At 43.2% G+C, this 20981-nt stretch overlaps 1 protein-coding gene across 11 annotated transcripts; it reads left to right on the top strand.

Annotated features, from left to right (window-relative positions):
* Positions 1–203: 203 nt before the first annotated feature.
* LOC133837594 (hormone receptor 4) lies at positions 204–20292 on the top strand. 11 transcript variants are annotated; one of them, XM_062268400.1, is made up of 11 exons: positions 228–394; positions 1303–1635; positions 2228–3002; positions 7358–7481; positions 12648–12876; positions 14574–16834; positions 16893–16986; positions 17052–17189; positions 17247–17345; positions 17633–18059; positions 18784–20292. In XM_062268400.1, the coding sequence occupies exons 2-11, from the start codon at positions 1608–1610 to the stop codon at positions 19193–19195; spliced, it is 4587 nt and encodes a 1528-aa protein (XP_062124384.1). In that variant the 5' UTR covers positions 228–394; positions 1303–1607; the 3' UTR covers positions 19196–20292. The 11 variants fall into 11 exon arrangements, with proteins under 11 accessions (XP_062124380.1, XP_062124382.1, XP_062124384.1 ...); XM_062268396.1 differs by having other exon boundaries at positions 204–333; positions 17052–17345; XM_062268395.1 differs by having other exon boundaries at positions 17052–17345.
* Positions 20293–20981: the final 689 nt, after the last annotated feature.

The raw sequence follows: 20981 nt of genomic DNA, 5'->3' as shown, positions 1-20981 counted from the left end.
TTGAACTTATTGTCATCAAAATGAGTTTTGCAAACCAGACGAATAATATCGATCTGTGAGTTGTGATTAGCTATACGAGAACAAAAAATTGCTACATTTTGTACAAATTAACAGTAACAGTATTTTTGAAAAATATAAAAAAATATACCAAAATTCGGTGTAACCAGGCCGTGGTTAAGGTATATCATTAAGTCAAAAATAGTGCACTTGGAAAACAGACTTGCGGTCACGCTGTTTGTACCCAGTTAGTGAATGGAATTTTGGGCAGTCGAAAAATTCCAAAAACAAATGCGCGGATACATATAAGTGAAATAATTAGCATAATTTAGATTCGTAAGTGGTTTGTTGGAAAGCAAAGCTTATGCTTTGTTATCAAAGCATTTGGCTTCTCAAGGTGAACACAAATGAAATGTTTAGTTTTTAAGTAAATAATTCGTGTGCGCTAACGATTCGTCGAGTCGTCAAATCGTCGTCCGTTCGTTCGTTTGCTCGGCTGTCATCAATGTTGCGTGAATAAAGCTAACAACGAATAAAAATCGCAATTAATTCGTATTTAATTGCTGTGTGGCGCAGTGCATAATGTAGTTAAATAAGCGTTTACCCACAACACAATTCGATGATGTGAAGTTTACAAAGCAAAGAGCAATGAAATGTATATTATATGTGTTTGTGTATGAATATGTTGTAAGTGCAGCAGCAGCAGCTGCCAAAAAAGCGCATGTGAAATGCAGATAAGCATTTGAGGTCACTCTACTACTCGAAAGTGCTTCTGTGTGTGTGTGTGTGTGCTTTTACGTGCATGTGTATTTGTGCTCGGTTAATTCCCTCGTATTCTCATTATGATCATTAGAGCAGAACTCGAAGGGGAGGAGAGGGCAGGTGTCCAGGTGTCCACCACACATGAGCAGACTGACTTGTGTTGTTGAGTCAGTCGCACGCATTAATTATACACATTTGTAAATACACATACATATTATTTTTACATTGCTATGCAAGTTGTTATATACATAAGTGTATGTGTATTGTACATAAGTATATGTGCGTCGTGTCTGGCAAATTGTTCTGCTTTACGCGTTTAATTTTTAGGCAGAACAAATTTTCTTAAAACACACAAAACGTTTCGTTCTCTGAGTGTCGCGTCGCTATCCCCCCCCTTCGTCTTCTCCACCACTCCCTTCCCTTCTCATTCGTTGTATTCGTTGTTGTTGGCTACTGCGACGTCGACGTCGAAGTCGACGGCTGCTGCTTCATGCTCCATTCACCTACTTTTACGCCTTGCATGCTCTTCGCTCTCTGTTTCAGTTTCTATCTCTGTCGCCGTCGCCGTCGACGTTCGTTTTCTGAATTCCAAATGAAGTCATGAGCAGCAGATTGTATAAAAAGCAACAGAATCGACAACAACAACAAGAAAAGCTGCAGCAAAACAACAATACAAATATCGTTGTCACTTTATTACAACAAGAAGAAAAAAACAAAAGTGAAATTAAGTGTTTAAATACATGAGGTAGAGGAGCAGAAGAAGAAGACAAAGCAGCAGCAGCAACACAAATATGACATGGTCGCGTCTCGTTTATACAATAACTCAAATTAATTGAATATGTTGGCAAATGAGCAAAACGAAAATTACGTTAAAAGGTGAGCAACAATAGCAGACAGCAGTCAACAAAACAGACAAAGACCTCTGCCTGCTAGTGTGAGTGAGAGTCGTGTGCATGAGCATACATATGCATGCATGTGTGAGTGTGTGTATACACGCATATTCATATTTTGACGATTGCCTACATACTGTTGTACTAGTCACGAAATAACTAATTCGTAGACAGTTGAGCTCTGCAGCTCGTTTTCGGTTATGGTTACAATTTAATAAAAGTTACTTGTTTTATATGTTTATAAATATTACAAACTTGATTTAAAAAAAGTAAAGTAATTTAAAATTTATGTAAATGATAAAGATCGGTGCCAGCTAAGGAAGTTTTTATTGTATTCCAAAATTTAAGAGAGTGTCTAAAAGAGTGTCCGGTTTTCCCAATAATTTGAATATTAGCCGAAATACATACATATGTATGTATGTATAACTTGTGCAGTCACATTGCAAATACAAATACAAAAGTTACCACACACACACAGAAACAAACACGCACACTCACATAAACTGTAAAGTGTCTGCGCTCTCCTTTTAACATATTTTTGTGCAACATTCAACCAACCAACGACGTTTAATTTGCAGCCCACAAATCAAGCGGTGTTTTTAACATGGCTGCTGCATCCGCTGGCCAACAGCTGCAACAGCAGCGGCCACAGCCGCCGCAGCAACAGCAGCAGCACAAATTGAATATTGTTAGCAGTGCGGAGACGGTTCAAGCCAACGAGCTGCAGCCCCACCAACAACTAAACATGTACAAGCATCAACAACATCAGCAAATGTTGCAGCAGCAACAGCAGCAGCAGCAGCAATTCTACCAACAGCAGCAACAGCAGCAAACGAAATTTGTATCGCGGGTCGTTACAAATGCCGCAATCCAGCCACAGCAGCAACAGCAACAAATCTTACCAGCTGGTTTGGTAAATGGAAGCTCCAACATAATGCAAGCTTCAAATGTTGCTGGGCAGCAGCAACAGCAACAACACACCAACAGTCAGCAGCACATTTTTGTGTGTCCAGCTATAAGTCCGCAACTTCAGCAGCAACAACAGCAGCAGCAGCAGCAACAACAGCAAAACAAACAACGCACCGCGCAAATAAAATTGCCTGTAAAGTGCGTAACATCAACAGCAGCCGCAACAGCAACATTAGCAACTGTTGCTGGCAGCACGCATTGCATGCCAGCAACAATTGCCTCCCGTCAACAGCAACAACATCCTCATCAGATCTACGCCAAGAATGTTGCCAAGACGAACAGCAGCAAAAACAACAACAACAACAGCAACAACGATGGCAACAATGCAAATTTGGCTCCTGGTTGGCGGCGTTTAACCAACAACAATGAAGTGGCCTACATCAGGTGAGTAGTCTCTCAATGTTCCCTGCATGTTGCACAAGTTAATCTGTGCGTTGTCGCCCTTTACATAGTGGAAGCCATAAAAATGTGTGTGGCTGCTGCTTACCCAACAGGAAATGCTCATGTCAAGAGAGCGAGGCGGGTGTCTATTGGCTCGTTGTTCCCGTCTCTCAACTGAGGTGAAATCGTTTGTCAGATTTAGTCGCATTTAAATCCCCGACTCGACTTGAGCTGACAAATGCACCAAACAGCAGCAGCAGCATTGAGGGAACATCAAATTGCCGAGGGGTTGCGATTAGTAGAACAATCCAGCTAATTTGAATATTGTATTGTTTAGAAATGGGTAGCGAGTATTTCGTAGTCAAGCACTCTCGACTTTACTTTAGAGCATTGTCTCTTCTAAACTCTTCTCTTGTGTGCACAACGCAACGAATATTTACTTCTGCATTATCTGCAAGTTATCATCAAGCCGACATAATTACAAACACAAATTCAATGTTTACACAAATATTTCGAAAGCGAGCTGCTGATTCTGACTCCACTACTGGTCGTAATTTTAATTGCTCTGATTGCTGTTGATTGTATTAAACTTTGTTTAAACATATAACCGAACACACGCATACATAAGTGAATTAATTAATACCTTCGGTTTCAAGGTTAAACCAGTCAGGATATTTTTGGGTTCTTTTCCATTTACTTTGTCCAGTTTATTACTTGTCAACCGAAGTTGCAGCTGCGGTTGCAAATAGCGTGTTGTCGCCGCGCTCTTTCGATGTTTCCCCCTTTTTTTCACTAAACATGTTTGAGCTTTGGTTAATTTCAAAAAGATAAGCTCTGTTTGCTCGAGTAGAATAATTGACGGGACTGGGGATGGTTAGGAGAGGGGTATAATGAATAGAAATTTTTGTTTTCTTGCTTCTTCCGACTGCTTCATCTTGTGCAGTTGCGCAGTTATGCGTTGACAATTTCTTGGAAAGAATGTTGCAATCATTTTGCAGTCACAGTCGAGGTGCGAGAGGGTCGAGAGGTAAATCAATAATTGTTGCGCAACCATTTCAAAGTTGCTGTTGTTGTTGCTGACTGCGCGGCGTGACGTCACAGTCAGTGGCAGCATTAGAAGACGACTCACAAATGTGACACACAGAGACACACGCACACACATACACATATATCTTAGAGCATATTACGACCGTACGTTTCCAGGTCAAAACGACGGCCGCCCACTGAGGCACGGCAGAAAGTCAAATGGCAGGGACATAAATCATAAATTAGAACCAGCAGCAGCAGCTGTAATGGAGGCGACTCGAAACGAGTCAAGCACCGCAAGGCAGCAAAATGGACAGACAGACAGACGGACGGACAGACTGCAAGGCAAGCAACACGACTTAACGGGTATTGGCTGCAAGAATGCGGAATAGTTTGGCACAGTTTGGCAGTCGAAAGAGCCCAACAGTTTTTCAATTTGCCTGCTACGAGGGACAGGCCTAGACTCAGACCTGGCGTGAGGCTCGTTCGTCTCTCTCTCTCTCTCTCTCTCTTTATATATATCTCTGCCTCTGTCCTTGTCTCAGTTTGTTTGTCATTCTATGCTTGTGTTTCTATCGTAGGCGGGGGTTCCTCTAAGTCTACTAGTGCCTCAGTCACTGTGTCTGCCTCTGCGTCCTCATCTTGAACCTTTTAGTCGACAACCTATACAATAAACGCAATATGAGTTACGTTAATGACCCGTATAATATTTAAGTTGTACTCTATACACCTTTCAAACCTAGATTTCGGTCAATTTGGATTAGCATTAACCGACTGTTTCAAATTTAATCCGTCCGTAAGAAGTTAACTGAGATTGAGAACTTAATGATCAACAAATAATTGCAATTTAATTAATTGAATCAATATTCTTTTGGTTTATTGCTGATATGAGAGTTAGCTAGTACGATAACAATTCGAATCCAGTCAAAACTATTTATAAATTTACATTAATTTCTAAGGGATCTAAGTGTTTTTAGAGATGATATTGAAGTGCACATATTTACATGTTAAATCCCATAAATCGAGAGCTCGTTCTTAAAATATGCAAATAATAATTGGACATTTGGTTCGTTTCTCCTCTATGATACTTACTGAGCTCTACGTTGACGCTATGTCCAAGGCCAAACAGGTGCGAATCTTTCTCTGCCAGCTTTATTTAATCATTTGAATCGTTAGGGACTGTCGGGAAGTCAGTCGAGTGAGCCATCGACTGGTATTATTAGCGCATTTCGCGTAAATAAAACATTTAATGAGTCTGCTGTGCTGCCAGCAATCTTGAAGACTGACGCTCCGGTCATTATCGTCGGCCCTTAAGACAGTTTACGATGCCAACTGCATACAAATGAAGTTATAAGCTTCGAGGCGTAGATGATTCTCATTGGCAATCGAGACGCTTCTCCCTATTTGCCTTGCCCAGTGTTCGCTCAATTGATGTGCAATCGACTTGGCTAAAGACGTTTCGTTATGGCCACACAACGTTCTTGGTACTCGAGTAATCACAAAATAGCGAAAATCAAAGAAGGGGCAAAAATTCAAAATTAATAAAACAAACCAGTTTGGAGTTGTTTTAGCTTTCAGAGCAGTTCATTGATGAGAATGAGGCTGAGACCAAGACCAAGACTGAGGCTGAGGCTGAAGCTCTGACGTGACCATGGGTCGAAATTACGCCGATACAAAAAGAGGCTACTCAATTGACAATTCTCGCATACTCGTTTAACCCGTAACACGATTGTTGTAGTTGTTGTTGTTGTTGCTGCTGCTGCTGTTGTCGCTCAATTATGTATATTGTTGTCATCTCTGTTTGCAGTTGTTGTCCTCGTTTCAGTCGTCGTTTTATTTAGTACCCTTGCCGCTTTCACACTTTATCCATTATTCAGATTTCCCACACGATATGACCAGAAGGTATGAGGTTTCCTCCACGTCCTCGCCCTCGTCCTCGTCCTCATCTTCGTCCTTTCATTTTCGTGCTCGCGTTCTACGAAACTTTTTAAGCTATTCAACAATTCAGACGCAGAAGCCCTCCTGACGCTGACTCTGCCATGAGCCTCAAGTGCTACTCTTCAGTGACGAAGTCCTTATCCTCATCATCATCATCATCATCATTATCGTCATCGTCATCTGCGCCCTTGATTCCATGCTCGCACTTTATAATTAATAAGCAGCCAGCGATGATTTTTCACTCTAATTTTTTAACCCCATCGTTATGCGCAACAATAAATCGAGTCTAACTTTTCAGCATTTGCGTTCATGCGTAGCCCTCTTAAGAGAATCGTCAGTCCTCTTGTTCAGATTGAGTAGCTCAATGGATGACGTTGAGCGTTGATCCAAAAACTGGATTGGCTTTAAGGTTTTGCGTATTACGATATTCATTTTGTTTTTCCACTTTCAAAAATATGAATAGAAAAAAAAATCAAACGAATAGAACAAATTTGTTTCAATTACAATTTTGTTAAAGTTTTGCTTAAAATAAATACAAAGAAGGGATATTAAATTAGTTGTATTTCTGTTGTTTTTTAATTTCATATTTTAAGTAAAGTAGAGATCAATTGAATTTTTAGCCACTTGGAAACCCATTAAGTTGCGTCGCCTATCTCAACATCAGAGGTTGACTACACAAGTACTCAGCTAGCAACTCGAACTCAAAATCGAACTCACGTGGAGAGCGAAAAATGCTCTCGTGCATACATAAAACCAGTTTGAATTATGCGCAAAACGACGCGCACTTATTTGACATGCGATCAAAACGAGCAGCCAGCAATTCTGATTGGTATTAATTTATGTACATTGTACACACGTAGATGCACTGAGAAAAAATATGTCTGGCTTCCAGTTGTCGATATGCGGACTAATAAATCAATTATGTTAAAAGTATAACCTTATAAATACCTGTAAGTAAACATACAGATATAGCCGGCTTATATTCCAGCTGAAAAATCGAATAGTTGCTCAAGCTTCTCTCAGTGTGTTTGTTTCGTCATGTCAAGCGAGCGAGTGCTCGACTGTCGTTTAACATTGTCATGTTAATGCAGACGACAGAGGTGCATCACTTACACATTATGTTAATGAGCCAGTCTGTTAGTTAAACAGTGCAAGTTGCTTGCTCGTTCAGCCTTTGCACTCTGTTAGTTAGCATTGTTAGGGTTAATTGCTCGAGGGCTGGCCAAGGGTTAAAGCACAAGCATTTACCTACGCCAACTTGACGCCTTTGTAATTGCCATTAGCACACGACAAATTGTTTGATTAACTAATGAATATTCAATACATATAATAGTATTAATTTGAATGCATTCTCGGTATCTCTCTAATTCTCTCTTTTTGTTTATTCGTTTCAGCCCCACGGGGAAAACACTTCGAACTCAATTCCAAATCAAGGACTATCTGCTATCACAGGGTACCTGCAAGTGCGGACTGCCGTGTCCACTGCGTCCGGAATACTTTTTTGACTTCAATGCTCAGGTAAGTTGGCGTCTTAACTTGTTTGTTGTTGTCTCATAATTGGCTGTAAATGCCAGGCTGGCTCTGAATAGCTGGCTAAGCAAAAGCCAAAAGCAAAAGCCTGAGCTAAACCTAATTGAATGTGCACTGAGCTAACTAGCAATGGGTTAATGCCGCGATGGATGGGATGCTAAGGTATTGCTGTTGCTTGGTGTAGATAGGAGAGTGGACGGGGGGAGGGCGCACTGAAACAACATTAAAGCGACTTTCACTAAGCGTTGCAGCCATGTAACTGCCGCCTGGCTACACACGCTCCACACTCCGCCGTCGCCCCACAGCACTCCTCTAGTAAAGGGGGCCCAACAGATGAACGCAAAATATTTGTAAAACCAGTTTGACAACAAATCGGCTGTGTCGACCGTCGACGCCGGCATCGACTGCGACGGCTACGGCGACTTCGACGTCAGCTGCACAATCATTTAGCAGCAACACAGAGCGGGCAAATGGTCGACCATCTGCCAGTGCTCCAAATTGTCAAGCATTTTCATCTTCACTGTGTATGATGCATGAATATACACATGCCAATGTATATATGAACATACACTTTGCGAATGTATGTGTGTGTGTAAATTGGGTATCGCAGTGAAATCGTTTGCAATAAGATTCGTTTCCAATTGGAGCAGTAAATGCAGCAAAACGAAAGACCATTAACGGTAAATCACACACACACAAAGAGGTTATGCTTCTCTTCGCTCTCTCGCTTCTTGCTTCTCCCGTTCGTCGTTCTTGCACTTCATCATCATTGCATTCTCTTGTTTGCTTATATTTTGCTTACTCGTCTCGTCTCGTCTCGCTTTTCAGCTGAGGTCATTAATTTAAGTTTATGGTTTCTCTTGAATTTCGCTTGACGTTGGCGCCCCGACTGCGTCAGCGTCGCCGCCCACATGCAAGCAATGTCCTTTTCAACACCCTCACTTGCTCAGGTACTTCTCGCTCTCTCGCACTCGCACACGCATACACACGCAGCCTGCGTCGATTGTCTTTGTGTTGCTCGTCAATCGATTTTTCGGTGCAATGCACTTATAACTTATCCCGACTCCTCGACTTTTTCTCCTCCTTTCCCCTCTCTACACGACACTTCACTCGGGTGCTGACTTGATTCTCCTTGTGTTATGTGCTTGCTAACTGCTGGCTTTAATGGTGTGCGTGCATATTATCAAAAGGCAGCCGCAATTTGTTTACTAAACACTTTATTGTGCCACCGAAGGAGTCTTCCCTACAGCTGCCACTCCGGAGTTGACCACGAGTCGTTGACTGCTTTGGCTCCACCCAAAGATCTCTCTTTCTTTCCACCTCTCTCTCTCTCTCCCTCCTTCTCTTTCTCTGCCTGTCTTGCTGCTCATCGTTGTGCCAAATGGTAAATGGAAACTGTGCTTTTTCTGCTCTTGTTGACGTCTCTAAGCTCTGGGCACATTCAACTCGCAATGTCTGAAGCTTCCCTCGGTCTCTGGTTTTGCTTTGCGTTTTGGCAATGATTGATGTGTGATGTGGCTCCATAATAATGAAGTCTACGCTCGTTTACTTATTTGTTAGCTTTTTGTTTTGATTATTGCCATTTTGCTGTCACTTAACTTGCTTTTGTGACTTGTGGAGAGGAAAGGTGTGGTAGGTTAGGGATTGCTTTTTGTTTAGCTTGTCTTACCTTGTGTTTGTGTTGCAAGTGTTTGGTGAAAGTCGTCGCCATCAGACACCGCTAGACAACGATATAGACAACGGCAATGGCGTCTTAGTGTTGCTGTCAGTCCGTCAGTCAGTCTGCTCATAATGCCGCCGATGCCGATGCCGCCGTAAAGAGCATGTTCCATAATAACGTATCGAATATCTCTGCATTGCAGCAATGTGCGAGGGCTGCGAAGAGTGTTGAGGCTCTGTTAACTTTGCTCAAAGCCGTGACTTTAATGTGCATCTCATGAAAATAAGTATGAATAATATGAGTAAAATATTAAAAAAAAATATTTGTATTTAGCACTGTGCTTCAACTACATCACATTTGTAATTAATATGAACATTTAAACTAGATCTGACATTGTTTTAGGAGTTTATATAGACATTTTCAATTGTCTTCCTAATATTAATTACAATATTGGAATCCATTAATTTCTTTATAGTATGTTTTCCTTTTCACATACTTTATTTAGTGAAACTTCTATGACGAATTCAGTAATTAAACATTTCTAAATGCGGTGTTCTTGCTTGCGACTACGGATTGATCTTGTGATCTTTTCACGAGGACATGCCACATTTTGTTCAGCAGATAGTAATCAGTGTATTCAGTATGCACATTTAATCGGACAAATTTAAATTCTTTTCATTTCTCATATAGTGATGGGAATTCAATTGAAATATACAATAAATAAGCATTCAATAAGTGCGAAGCAATTGCAATTGATTTTCGCAAACCTACTTTCCTTGACTGTAGGCTGTAGAGTATATTGACACTGCGTATCATAGAATGCATTTTTACACAAAGCATTTGACTGACTTATATTTTAAGAACATTGAACGCAATTTGTGTAACGCGAGTTGAGCAAATAAATGAAACTTTGGCCCCGGCCTCATATCGCCAGTGTTTGCCAGCCCCTCAGTCAGCCTGTCTGTATGTCAGTCAGTCAGTCAGTTGCTCAATGACATACTACAGTAACAATAACAAACAAAAAAGCTACAACAGATGCCACAGCGAGCAAACAAACTTGAGAAGGTCAGCGCTGAACGTCGACGGCAGCTCAAAAATTTATAACTCAATAAAAATCAAACTAAGACTTCAACTGAAATGAAACGAAAATGAAAATGAAAAACAAAGTTGTTGCGATGCCAGGGGCATTGTTGATGTTGTTCGTGGTTGCCTTTTACGAGCCACAAAGATGGTGAGGCGTCGCTTCGGACATGACCAACAACAGTCAGAAGTCAACAATCCCCACCTTGGCTACTTATTACTGCTGAGCGTCAAGGCTGCGCTTTGACGCCCCACATTTGAGAGTTGAGAGCATTGCCAGTAAAGTCAAGGCAAAGACAAAAGAGGGTCGACATAATTCGATCCGATCCGATCCGAAACTGAAAGTAAACAGTTAATCGCAGTGCGCGTATTAACACATCCCAGTCCGAATCTCAGTCCCGGTTACAGTTGCAGTTCCTGTTGGGCCACAGTTCTCTCATGGGCCACAGCTCAAATGCGAAGCGGCGAAGCATGTCCATGGTGATGTTGTTGTCGCTGCCGCACTTTTCGGCCAATTTGCATTTATAAACATTTCAGGGGGAATATGGGCTGCAGGGAGGCGACGACGCAGGCAAAATACAACAGACAATTTAGCATATTCATGGCACAACAACGACAACGACAACAACAACTAAAACAATTAGCATTGGACCAGTGACGGCAGGTGGGACGACTACGACGACACAGACACAGACACAGAGTGCAATGGTAATGTGTCAGTTGAGTTGGCATACCCTAGAATGGGGGATATATTGGCAAAGGGTATATTAATGACGCTCTCATTTGTGCTGCACTTTGATGGGAATGCGGTGCAGGGTATTGCGAAGTCGACTCCTATGAACTGTTTACTAACAATTCTTTGTTGTTGGTTTCATGTCATTTGCACGTCACTTCAAATGTGGACAGGAAGAGCAATTGCCAAGCGAATTTCAGCTTCACTTTTAGGCAAAATTGAATTTCTGGCACAGGATCGACTAGGGAATAGTTGGTCAGCCGTTTCTTGCCACTCATTTAGCTGCATTTTTGCTCTTTTTGGAAACTTCATTAGTCGCAGTTAAATGCAGACAGCGTAGCAACACAATGTGGAGGGGAAAAAGTGCAGCTGACGAGTGAGAAAGAGCTAAATTCGAAATTGGAACCCCATTTGTCTTCGGATTTGCGAAAAAATAAGCATCTGCTACAACGACTTCTAGACGACTTAACTCTTGTCCAAATCTTTCTCGCGACTCTCACAAAAAATTTCTGCTATGCAGTTTGAATGCACGGCTTCAGGACATTTCGAATTGCCACCTCTGACTTGGCAGCAATCTCTTTCTCTCCCTTTGCGCTGCTCCTTGTTCCTTTGGCACATTGCATGTGCACATTGCACAGCACCGAATGTTGGGCGATTTCCGCTACGCGGGTTACGTCATGCATTGCAAAGTGCCAAGTGGGCAGGACCATGTGCAGGAGTGGGCAACACCAAGAGAGGCGAGAAGCCCGACGTCACGGAAATCTTGCAGCACAGTAATGTCCTGACTACAGGACTGTGACACAGCGACGTGACTGAGCGATTACTCACATCCGCCATCGCCGCAAGTTCCTGTCGCAAGTGCGCGCATTTTGCCGAAGGGGGCATGCTACAGAGAAGAAAGAGGGTATAAAAGCTGGAACTAAATCACCAGCAGAACAGGTGGAGGGCGATGAGGCGGAGAAAAGGTGTATCGGTCTGCAGGAGGGCCAGCTCATTGTCGAGCCGACTACCGGCTAGGATTAATGCGGACAGGCGGCGTCGTCTGACTACGAACGCTCGATGGTCATTATTACGTTAATGAAATCCAACACCAGTCATACAAATATGCAGCTATGCAGCTATACAGCTGTGCACAAGCTTCACACCTGACCACCTGTCTACCAAGCCACCACCAAGAGCCCTTCTCGTCCGCCTCGTTGGCGCGTCACCCACTGACCACAGCTCCCAATAACCACCACCTCACCACGGCCATGTTGTCGGTATTTCTGGCTTTCTGTCTGGCCGGCTGCACATTTCACTTTAATTTCGTCGCAATTATGCATGCAAAACTGCAATTTTTTGTTGCTGTTTTCTGTTTTTTGTTTTTCGACCAACCGTTTGGCATTTTATTACGTGTTTTACAAAGCCCTCTCCCCCTCTTTTCCTTTGACGCGTCGATTGTTGTACACACAGCTTTAGTTTATTGTATTTTAACTACCTTTTAAGTAAATACACCACGGTGATGTGATCACGTTTGGTGTTCATTTAATTGCATGTGGGAGGAGATCTGTGAATATAAACACAATAAGAAAGCATATAATGGCATCTATTATTAAACAAAATAATGATACATAAATTGTACATAATATTTAATGGCAATTTTAATAATAGTCTCAATTGATAATGCATTTCTTGATTGCAGGTGCCCAATATGCCACTGAAAGTGTTGTCGGGAAACAGCCAGGAGTTCTGCTCTCATCAACGGCATATGTTGGAGACTGAGCAGTTACATAAGCCGCAGGGCTTCAAGGACACGGCGAGTGAGGCGTTTGTCACGCTGATGACGACAGCAGCGGTTACTTCGACGACAACAACGACAACCACATCAGCAATTCCAACAACAGCGACAACAATCGAGTTGGTCAATCAAGGTGAGCACTCACTAAATATAGACTATATGCTATGCCTAGATCATTACTAGCTGGCAAATTGCATGCCACATCAAAATGGGGATGGGGTTGATACTCACGAGCGAGGACATGAATGCATGTGAATGCAAGCGAGTGTATTCATTTACAGTCGGTAGGTTTTGTATGGACTTCAAGTGTAATAGCAATTTGCTGACTGCTGGAAAAAGTGGAGAGCAGAGGTTAAGAGAATGATAAAGTGAAAATGCGAGTGCTGGAAGGGAAAGTGGGAAGGAGGTGCAAGCAGAAGCTGCGACTCCAGGGCTTTGAGGTCGTCATCGTTGACTCAACAGGAAGTGCATTCCTTTCTCTTTGCTTTTCTGCTTTTGCTGTTTCTCATCTGCTGTTTGCTCATTCTCTCTTTGTCCTTTGTCTGGCCAGGCGAAGGACCTATGCAATAACATCACAGAACGTCGAGGTTTCCCACTCTCGGAACAACTGCAAGCAATTGTTATGCTTATTAAATGCCTTCAACTGTTTAACATTTACACTAAGAAACAAAGTATGCAGAGAATGCGGGTTAACACATCACTGTGAGCTACACTTTGGACCATCTATTCCTGCATCATCAGATGGGTGGGAGGCTTTTTTCACTTTCTTGAGCTGGGCCATTAAAAGGCATTTGGATTTCAATTTGAGATATGAGCAAACTGTTGCCAACTTGCCAGAGCAGCTCTCAAAAGGCGCCATCGGAATAAATGCAGGAATGAAGGAATAAAGGATTCTGGGTTGGGTGCTGGGCTCACATTTGGGTGAGAAGTAGAGGTAGTGGCTGGACAGAAATTTCGCAAACATTGTTGGAACTTTGAAATGCAAAAGGTTAATTGAAACAAAAACGAGTTGACGGCAAAGTTTTGCGATGCACAGTCGCAGCTATCAGCTACTCCACTCCATTTAAATCCATGCCACGGGACATGCACGGGCTGGCCTGGACTGTCGTCAGTGTTGTTTGCGTTCCTTCTCATCCTTCAGCTCAATCAGTGACCATTAAAAATGCTGCACAAAGCAAAAGTTTGCCGCGCTTTTGGAAAATGTTTGCATCTGCGGTTTATTCACCAACTGTGTTTGTGGGTGTGTGTGGACAAGGTGTGTCAACCACAGGGTGTGTCGACCACAGGGTGTTTCGGTGGTAAGTTGTGCTTGGTGCTCGTTAAGCAATCGTAGTAATAATGTTTCACACTTTAATCAAGTAATTTGGGAAGTATTTGTACCTTGACTTCAATCACTGTCAACGGTTTTCAGTCCTCTGCTACACTCCCATCTTGGCCCACTCCACTTTTGATTTGCTCATAGGTTTGCAGAGCACGTCCTCGGTGTTCTGATTTTATTATACTCGGCTTTTGCAGCTCGGCAACCATTTGACAGTCGACGCCATGTCTCGTCTGTCCCCAACAGAAAAACGGGGATGTGACCTTTAAGGACTCCCTTAACTTGTCCGTGCTAAGGGGACACGTTGCGGACACTTTAAGGACATCTTGGTCTGCATAAGCAATGACTTTGACTTTTGATTTGTTTGACCGTGGGATGTTTAGTTTAGAAACAGACAGAAAAGGACACCTAAAAATCTTTCTTATACGTACTTATATATTTACTGTGCATATTTATTTTTGAATCATGGTGCAAACACATCGCTAATTTTTCCTCATTTATTTCATTTGCAGATGCGAATTGTCCCAGTTATCCAAATAACAAAAACAACAATAAGATGGCTAGTAGTTCATCCTACAGCTCCACAGCTGGAACATCAGCAGTCCAAGCCGTTCCCTTGTCTACTCCTGCTACCGTAATGCAAACTAGTCAAACATTAAATATGGACAAACGACAACCAGCTGCTGCAACAGCAGCTTCTGCCTCAGTTTCTTCTGTTGCCGCCGTTGATCATGTGATAAAACTAACGCCACAGGCCTCGAATTCTGCAACTAATCCAGCTGTTCCTGCCACACAGCAACAACCCAATTTTAAGGACGATCCAGCAGGATATTTGCAGCAACAGACGACGTTGCTGCACAATACGCTGAACGTGGGATTAGATGCTAAGCCGGTGGTCAGAACGTTGCAGCAGGAGACTAGTTCTCAGCAACAACAGCAGCAGCGACAGCGAATTCGCCGTCTTTCACTGTTTGCCGGTGGCAAGTGGGAACTGGAGTCGCCTGCAGCATCTTCAACTGTTGTCGCATCCCGCTCTCTTCATGTAGATACTGCAGCTGCCTTTGCGCGCCCGCTGAACCCACAAATCACAAGCATTACGGTAGTCCCCGCTCCACAAGAGTCGCCAGTGTCCAGCAGCGCAGTTGTTGAGCTGGAGAAACGACCAGAGCAAGTTGGCGCCATTTCGACGAGTCACGACAGCCCTAGGCACAGCCTCTCCTCACCCACAGACTCGCTGGACTCCGCCAAAAGCACGCCGTCGGCATCGCCTAAGCCGCAGCCGCAGCCACAAACTCAGCTGCAACTTCAAGTGCAACCCCAGGCTGGTGGCCAACCCACAACCCAACTGCGTGTGCTGCGTCAGCAATGTCAGCCTCTACGACAGACAATGAACTATAATGGCAACGGAGGCACGACGCTCACTCGAAGCATAGTGACGACTACGGCTGGAATTAGTCGACCGGGAACCACGCTGAGTAGCGCAAGTTCGACGGTGGCGCAGCTGCAGTCAATGGCCCATAATAGTGGCGGAAACCAGCTGATCATGACCTCATCCGGCCAATTGCTGGTGATTCCCTCGACGAGCAAACAGCCAGCGACATCTGCTCAGCATCAACAGCAGTCCCATCCTCAACAGCATCGCTCGGCGCATCCCAGTGGCGGCTATATTGTTAGCCAGCCGTCGGCATTGCTTAATACGAACGGAGCCAAGGTACTGCATCATCAGATCATTGCCAGCTCGCAGGCCAGTCAAATCAGTCCGGCTACCACCGCGCCTCCCCAGACTGTGCTGCTCAACACGCTGCCCAACGGCGGTTACATCGTGCACCAGCAACAGCAGCAGCACCAGCAGACGACAGAGCCTCAGCAGCTGCTGGCGCTGCCTCAGCAGCAGCAGCAGCAACAGGTGCAACAACAGTTGCCAGTCTCGTCACCAGAGGCCAAGCGAAGACCACGCAAACGCAAGAGCTCTGTGAGCAGCACACCTCCTCCCTCGTCTTTGGGCATGGCAAAGAGTGGCGTACTCAGCTCGCCGACGACTGCCAAGACGCATTCCCCTCAGATCTCGCCCAGCATACCTAGCCAAGCTCCTGCTTTGCTGCAACAGGCGGCCAATGCGGCAGCTGCTGCTGCAGCAGCAGCCGTTGCAGCAGCTCCTCCGCCAGCTCCTCCACAGTTCTCCCAGCAATTCCAACTGAGTCCAGGCATTCAGGGCATTGTGGTCAACAAACCGACGGCAACTGCGGCACCGCAAACGCAGCAGCTGCTTCTGCAGAATGGCCAAATACTGCAGCAGGTGAATCTCATTGGACAGCAGCTGCTCATGCCGGCTGGTCTGGTCATGGGTCCAGACGCCACGCTCTTGCAGATCCAAAATATGCCGACCACAAGTCTACTGACTCCTCAGGGACCTGTCATGCTACGCACTCCCTCGCCTCAGAACAAGCCGTCATTTATATCTCCCAGTACCGGGGGACAGCAGTACATTGTGGGTGCCAACGGGCAGCTGAGTCCAATTGGCCAGATCTATTCAACGCCAATGGGCCTGGTGATGCCGACAGCACAGCAGAGCGGGGCTTCCTTTGTGCAAGCAAGTCCCACGGCCACTATTCAAATTCAGCAGCAGCCACAACAGCAACAGATGAGCCTGCATCCCAGCTACGTCGCGGATAGTCGTCAGGCAACAGTAGCTAGTCCTCCAGACACTACCACATGCAGTCCGAGCAGCCCAGAGCGGCCTCCTAGCCATCGGAGCAGCGGCAGCGGCGACATGGTTTGCAACTGAAATCTAGTCAGTATTGAAGTGTTTTATAATTGTTGTTAATTCACAGGTGCAGTGCGTCTCGAGTTCGGAGCCGGATGCAGCGATCTCGCCCCAAAGTGCTGAGAGCCGTCTGTCACCCTCTTCAACGGATTGTGAGCGCAGTGAGTTACTAAATGAAAGACATATAAAGTCACTCCATACTCAAACATCACTATATCGCTTACAGGCGTCTGCAGCAGCAATGTCTTCAGTCAGCCAATCTCAATATATAAGGCGACGGAGCCAAAGATTCGACGCATTCACATTACCTCGCAAGCATCATCAACAGATGGCAACCACCTCGGAGTAGGAGTTCTGGGACAAGGTATGCGCATTGCCAGTTCCACCGGCTTATCCATCTCATCATCGTCATTGTCAACAGCAACAGCTGGTAGCCAAGTCATTCACCATCAGACCCCATCCAACAGCCATCCCAACTTCTATGTCCATAACCAAAAAGTAGTTAGCGTTGACTACCAGGGTAAGGCATAGTCAGTGTCTTGATTGCAGCACCAAGTACAGCACTAACAGCATCCACTAACAACCATCACAATCTCAATCACCATCACCATTATCACTTGTGTATATGTATCTAAACCATGTCCTGCACTTGTCGCACCCCTGCATCCCTTTGCACTCTGCTTTTGATGTTCATTTTTGATTTACTTTGTGTTCTGTCCGGTATTGGGTGACGGGTATCGGGAATCAGTATTTGACGTCGAGTGTCGGCTTCACTAACAAAGCCGCTGCCTCCCAATCTCAATATAGAGTCGCCTGAAACAACGCAGCTGCCACCCTTGATGGAAAATCCAGCGGCCGGCAGCGAAGTGATCTCCCTTAAATCTAAGTCCAACTATCGCACGCTAACAAAGCGCGGCCGTCGACCACACAGGGCCAACAACGTCAACATGACAAGAGGCTCGTCAAACGCAATGGGACTCACAATGCTGCCACTTCGCACGTTTGCTATTGGTGAGCTGATCTGGGGGCCAGCGCGAGGTCATCCTGCCTGGCCGGGCAAAATTGTTAAGATGCCTGACGGCGTCTGCACTCCCTCGCAGCAGTTCGATCATGTGTGGGTGCAATGGTTTGGAGGCGGCGGTCGATCCACCTCTGAGCTGATACCGGTCAACTCGCTGCAGAGCCTTTCTGAAGGTTTGGATGCGCACCACAAGGCCCAGAAGGATACTAGAAAGTGAGCATTACAGGGGAGGGACACTTCTTTTTAAATAGGCAGGGAGAGGGAGGGGCTTCATCAGATCAGTTAAATATTCAGCATAGCAACCCAACTACATATCATCTTTGAGCTGAGACATTTCGAAAGTAAATTCTCGAAATGCTTTTCACTTTTTAATCAGAAAATTACTAAGTCCTTCAGTTAATTTCTTCTTCAAATGCCTAGAAAAGTTAGATGCACAGATGTCTTTTGACTGATTGTTTCACAGAACATAAATCTGAAAAATGTATTATATTTTTAAGTCGCTGGAATAAGATATAGTACTAGTACTTACTTTATTTTGTAGTTTGTGAATTGCATTTACATTTGCATAGTAATCGTATTTGATTTGCAGATTTAGTGACAATTGGTATTTGAATGAATTTTGCTTTAATTTTTTATTTTAATTTTCGTTTTGATTTCGCTAATTAATATTCTTGTTTCTTTTTTTTAATTTCGCGCTGACCAAAAATGAAACACCTGCCACTCTCCGTGTGTGTGTATGCGATATGCGTATGCATATATATATAATATATGTGTATAACCCCTATGTGTATATGCATAATAATCATCATCACGTCAACATCCAACCACTCAACCGACCACCCAACCAACAAAATTTAAAACTGAAACAAAACCTAAATCGAAAACAATACACACACATACACCAACTATCAAAAACCAAAACCAAAAACCCACAAAGGAGCCGCAAATTGAACTCGCAGCTTGAGCGAGCTATTCAAGAAGCAATGACTGAGTTGGATAACATTTCAGCAACATCGGCAGCCACAGCGTCAGCCAATGGTGGCCATCAGCTGCAGCAACAGCAGCAGCCAACATCAACTAACAACAGTAATATAAATAGCAATGGATTAACTAGAGGAAAACGAGTGACTCCAACAACTGGACAGACGAATACTAATTGTGGAAGCATGACACTGACCGCTAGCACAGCGGTTACTCTCACCGGACTTTTCAGTCCACAGCAGCAGCAGCAGCGCGCCAAGCCAATACGAATAGCGCCGGCACCGCCAACAGGTGTGTCGGGAGCTTCAGCTTCAACTGCAGCAGCAGGAAGTGTATCGGCAGCGGACATTTTGAAACTAACCAAATGACCCGCAGTGTCGACGATTCCGTCGACAGTAAGCACAGGAAACTATACGCTCTTTATTGGGCATAAGTAGAGGCAGTTGGCCATAATAAAGTACTATATAAATGTAAGCTATATATACATATGTATGTATGCATAGCATATAGTCATGTCAGCTCCCTCTGTCAGTCGCTTTGGAGTTCGTTGTTCTCTATCGTTTTCTATCGTCTTACGACTTACGACTTGCTTAGTTGCGCCCTTGCGGCGTTGCCACATCTCTGAAATAGACAATAAAACAAACAAGAAAAATGTTAACGAAAAGAAAGTTACAAAGAAAAATGTTCTAACAATAAGCAAACCATATTTTTTATTTGCTTTTTAAAGCAAAGTTAAGTTGTTTTTGTATATACAAAATTGTATAGAAGATCAAAGAGAATACTTATTATTATATTATTACACAGATGTAAATGTTAGGTATTTATTTATTGCATATAATTTATAGTTTTAGATATATTTTTTGTTTTCGTTGCAATCTGTATACTTACTTATTATTATTTAACTAGATAGTATAAGCCGATTTTTAGCCATTAAGTTAAAACCAGACAAGTTATGCATATTTTCAACAGTTTGCCACATTTTATAAAATCCATAGTGAAAACGTGAGAATTGCTAATACTATTTCTTAATTTGAGATACAAATTAAATTCAAACTTTCGTGACATTGTACTTTTAAATAGAATCCAAAAGTCTCAGTAAATGAGTCCGAGAATTATATTTATAAATTGTTATCATTTTTTGCCATTAAGTTCAAACAGCCAATTAATAATTTCAACTATGTATTGCTTTTATACCTAGGGAAAAAATTGAAATCAAACGAGAATTACTGATACTATTTCTAATTTGAGAAACTTATTGAATGAATGAATATCTATGCAAATATTTACGTTAAAACAGAATCCAAAACACTAAATGCATGAGTCAGAGAATTATATTTATAAATTGTTATTATTTATTTAGTTGAACTATTGTAAAATTCTAGAAACAAACAACAAAACCAATTCACATATAAACACGTAGAAAAAATCCAATAAAACGAACAAAAATAAATTCTAAAATAATCAAAAACTACATAAATTGTTTGAGAAAAGATAAAACGATGATGAATGTATATATCTGGTTGGCCATCATCTGTGCTATACTGTGGCCAAAGGACATCGTCGTAGTCCTTCGAATTGCTGAGATATACCGCGTTTTCCAATATGTTGTTAATTTTCACTGCTCTGCCCGCTGCAAAAATATTCAATTTTCTTTAGCATACTTTGAGGGACGTCCCATAGATGGCGCCACTAAATACGTCTACCTTCTGCTGATTTATGTTCGCCTGGTATTTCAGATACTGAGTGAAGACTTTTTGACGTTCGTGGCGGCGTAACTAATCAACGAGTTTTGACTAGTATTTTATCTACTGAGTGGAAACTTTTTTGCCTGTCGGTTTAACACAGCGAGCGGATCACGGCATGTTAGAGTGGCCAAAACAACTGGATTCCTGGTTGAGAATACCAGTTGAAATACCAGGCCAACATAAATGAGTAGCAAGTAGAATCACCTAATATTTAGTCAAAACTCATTGATTTAGATATCGTTAGCCATTTGACGCCGCCACGAACTGCCAAAAAGTTTCAACTCAGTATCTGAAATACTAGGCGAACATAAATGAGTAACAAGTAGAATCGCCTAATATTGAGTCAAAACTAAATCAACGAGTTGTGACTCAATACTATTCAATGTTGTATAGCATACTTTGAGGGTGC

The sequence above is a fragment of the Drosophila sulfurigaster genome, chromosome 2R (genome assembly GCF_023558435.1).
Source record: "Drosophila sulfurigaster albostrigata strain 15112-1811.04 chromosome 2R, ASM2355843v2, whole genome shotgun sequence".
In the NCBI taxonomy this organism is placed as follows: Eukaryota; Metazoa; Arthropoda; class Insecta; order Diptera; family Drosophilidae; genus Drosophila; species Drosophila sulfurigaster.
This window is presented reverse-complemented; position numbering and strand designations above follow the sequence as displayed.

Bases quoted from the DNA above. Each gene is read 5' to 3' on its own strand.
- LOC133837594 (XM_062268396.1), top strand. From the start codon at position 1,608: ATGAGCAAAACGAAAATTACGTTAAAAG. The intron at 12,877-14,573 runs GTGAGCACTCAC...TTTCATTTGCAG, and splicing joins AATCGAGTTGGTCAATCAAG to ATGCGAATTGTCCCAGTTAT. The intron at 18,060-18,783 runs GTGAGCATTACA...AAACCCACAAAG, and splicing joins GCCCAGAAGGATACTAGAAA to GAGCCGCAAATTGAACTCGC.